The 3,689-nt window shown below is 35.0% G+C and overlaps 1 protein-coding gene across 1 annotated transcript; it reads left to right on the top strand.

The window, feature by feature from the left end:
- Window positions 1-1,829: 1,829 nt before the first annotated feature.
- On the top strand, window positions 1,830-2,267 carry LOC106871866 (protein ZBED8-like). Its single transcript, XM_014918601.1, has one exon. The coding sequence runs from the start codon at window positions 1,830-1,832 to the stop codon at window positions 2,265-2,267; it is 438 nt and encodes a 145-aa protein (XP_014774087.1).
- The last annotated feature ends 1,422 nt before the right edge of the window (window positions 2,268-3,689 follow it).

Consider the following 3,689-nt stretch of genomic DNA (forward strand, 5'->3'; position numbering starts at 1 on the left):
TGGTAACTGTGTTAACAATTATTTGCAACATGGACACGGACATAGCTGTGTGGTAAAATGTTTGCTTCTCAACCACATAGTTCTGATGGCACCTTCGGCAAGTGTCTTCTACTATAGACTTGGGCTGACCAAAGTCATGTGAGTGAAGTTTGTAGGTGAAAAGTAAAAGAAGCCTGTTGTGTGTACATGTATGTATATATATATATATATATATATATATATATATATATATATCAATTAAAATTAGAGATAAAATTTATATAGCATAGCTTCCCAAAGTAGGTGATTTCAACTTACAAGTGGATGATGGGCAAATTTCTAGAAAATGGTGGGTGATTTGAGATTTTGGTGGGTGATATGAACATTTTGTGTGTGACAATGACTGTTTAGAAATTAAGTCTGCATTTACTGACATCTAGGCATGCCTAGAATAAAGGATGCACTTTTATTGATTTGACTACTTGCATGAGTATTAAAAAAGTGAACTTGTTTATCGATTGAATATTTTTGTCACAGTCATTGAGATGGCTGTCATGCATGCTAAATATAGTAGTCAAATAGGCCTAGGCCTTAAATCACACTCCACTACATTTTTTTTTTGTTTTGTATAATTGTATGAAGTCCTGCATATAGAATTCAAATTCACAAAAATTTTCTGAAAATTCTGTAAAATAAAAAAGTTATGAGGGGTTATATGTTGTGCATAATTCTGTGGTTTCATATCAAAACACAAGTTCTATTTTCAAGATGTTGACAAAATGTGCAGTCACGCACAAATTGACAGCTTTGAAATCGTGTTTCTTGACTGGGTGAAAATGATCAAACTTTAAATATCTATAACTTTTTAAAAATATTTTTCTAGAAAAAGTTGAATAACTCAAGAAATTTAGCTTGGAAAGGTACATTAATGTGCCAAATTCTAAAATTTTCAATAAACTTCAATTTTTGAAATGCTGGCAGCCAAACGAACTAGATCCGTATTTGCACCAGTAAAGACATATCATCTGATTCTGCTCTATTGACTTTTTCTTCTCTTTGGGAATACCATACTGCCTTTTTAATGTCGTCTGTAGAAACTCATTTTCACATTTTATAAGGTGGCGAGCTAGCAGAAACATTAATGCGACGTGTGAAATGCTTAGCGGCATTTCGTCTGCCGCTATGTTCTGAGTTCGAATTCCGCCGAGGTCAACTTTGCCTTTCATCCTTTCGGGATCGATTAAATAAGTACCAGTTACGCACTGGGGTCGATATAATTGACTTAATCCATTTGTCTGTCCTTGTTTGTCCCCTCTTTGTGTAGCCCCTTGTGGGCAGTAATGAAATAAGAAACTCATTTTCACATTTTCACTATACTGATGCCTTCAGTCAAGAAAATTTGTCAACAGTACAGTAGTGATTATTTATCATTTGGATTTATTCCCTCTCCTCAGGACTGTTAGTTACCAATATGCCTTCTTTGCTATCAAACATTGACCAACGAAGCAATGAAACTTTCATGCTTGAAGTATCACTTTGATGTAAAGCATTCTGACAAGAAGGACAAGCCGCTATCATACTTCTTGCAACTGAGCTCCTCTTTCAAAAAGCAAATACAAAAATTCCACACACTACTCCAGGGAATTAGTAAACAGGAGAATGACAAGTTGATTGCATCATACAACATTGCATTGCTTGTTACTAAGTCTGGGAAGTCTCACACAATTAGAGAAGCATTACATCGTCCAGTTATCGAAGAGGTTTTGTTAACCATTATGCATGAAAAACCCAATAACATTATGAAGAAGATCCCACTTAGTAATAACATAATTTCTTGATGGATTGATGAAATGGCCAATGATGTCAAACATCAGCACATTAATATTCTCCAGCGTTCTGAAATTTCTATACAAGTGGATGAGTCAATTGTTGTGGACAATCAATGTTTGATAAAGGTATATGTTTGGTATTTCAGTGAAGACCTTCAATCTTGTGAGAAAATGCTGTCCACAGAGAAATTTCTGCTTGATTCAAAAGGTGCAGCTATTTTTCACACTCTCAAGTCTTTCCTTTTTGAACATAATATCCCACTCAGTAATATTCTTGCCTGTGCATCTGATGGAGCCCCTTCGATGATAGGAAGATACAGAGATTTTCCATATCTCCTAAAGTGTGAAATTTCCCACCAGATACTAACTGTTCATTGCTTGGCACACCGGCAGTATTTAGTGGCAAAAAATATGAACAGTAGATTGAATGATGTGCTACAGTTAGTTACCAAACTGTGAACAAATTGAAGTCCAGTTCCTTGTCTGATTGAATTTTCTGTCAACTCTGTCTGAGAAATGATGAGGACCATACTAAACTCTTATACCATACTGAAGTGTGGTGGCTGTCAAAAGGAAACTGTGCTTTGTTGAACTGTTTTATCTAATATCTTTTTCTTTGAAGATATTCCACTATCCGTTTCATTGATAGCTGCAAGATGCAATATCTTTTTTCTTTGTGATATATTCACAAAATTAAATGATTTGAATAAGTTATTGCAAGGAAACAGAAAAACTCTCATTGATTGTAAATTGTTTATCACTACCTTCATTTCGAAATTGGTGTTGTTTAAGACTAACATTTCAAAACGTCAATTCCATCAATTTCCACAACTTGATTCTTTGAAAGATGAATTGATTGATGAGGATTTAACATGGTGGAGTGATTTCAAGAAGTTATTGTGCTGAATATTCTAAATTAGTATAGCAATCTGTTCGAGGTCAATGCAGTCAATTGTGAAGATGATGTTCAGGAGGAATTGCTAGAATTACAAAATGACAATGATGCCACAACGCAATATTGCCATAATGGCAAAAAAGGTTTGTGGTACCATCAGAGTATATTAGATTCCTACCCCAATCTGTGGAAACATCTTAAATTACTTTCGCTTGCTTTCCCTACTTTATACTTGGTTGAATCTCGTTTTAAGCATGCTGGAACTTTATTTTCCTATAAAAGAATTGGACTGGATGTGATACAACAAGGAAACTTGCAGTTAAAGTTGACAAATTTGAAACCGAATGTATCTGCACTAGCTGCATTACACCAGACACATGGTTCTCATTAAGAAGTTTTATTCTTTTCCTTTATAATACAATAATTAATTATTTTTGCATTGGTACTTTTGATCAATGGTTCATTTGGGGAAAATGAAAATCAGTGTAAAAGAAAGCACAAGTTTTCAGAAGTTAATCTGTCTGCATAATATAGAGCTAACGTTAGAATTTTATTCACGTTAATGGCAAAACTAGACCCACAATAAGGGATTTGTAAACAACTGTATATTTAGTCCAAACAGCACTAACAGGGCAATGAGTCTACAATATTGTGTGCGTGTCAAATGATACAAGGGAGGGGGATCCTAGGGATTTTTTTTTTTGGTGGGGGGGTTGTGTCAGGTTTTTTTTTACACAGGTGGGTGATGGAGCATTTTTTGGCTGATAGGTGGGTGATATTGCAATTTGGCATGAAAAGTTTGAGAAACACTGCTATATAGGATTTTAATTGGTTTATATATATATATATATCATCATCATCATCATCATCATCATCGTTTAACGTCCACCTTCCATGCTAGCATGGGTTGGACGATTTGACTGAGGACTGGTGAAACCGGATGGCAACACCAGGCTCCAATCTAATTTGGCAGAGTTTCTACAGCT

Source organism: Octopus bimaculoides, chromosome 10, assembly GCF_046866305.1.
Source record: "Octopus bimaculoides isolate indiv1 chromosome 10, ASM4686630v1, whole genome shotgun sequence".
In the NCBI taxonomy this organism is placed as follows: domain Eukaryota; kingdom Metazoa; phylum Mollusca; class Cephalopoda; order Octopoda; family Octopodidae; genus Octopus; species Octopus bimaculoides.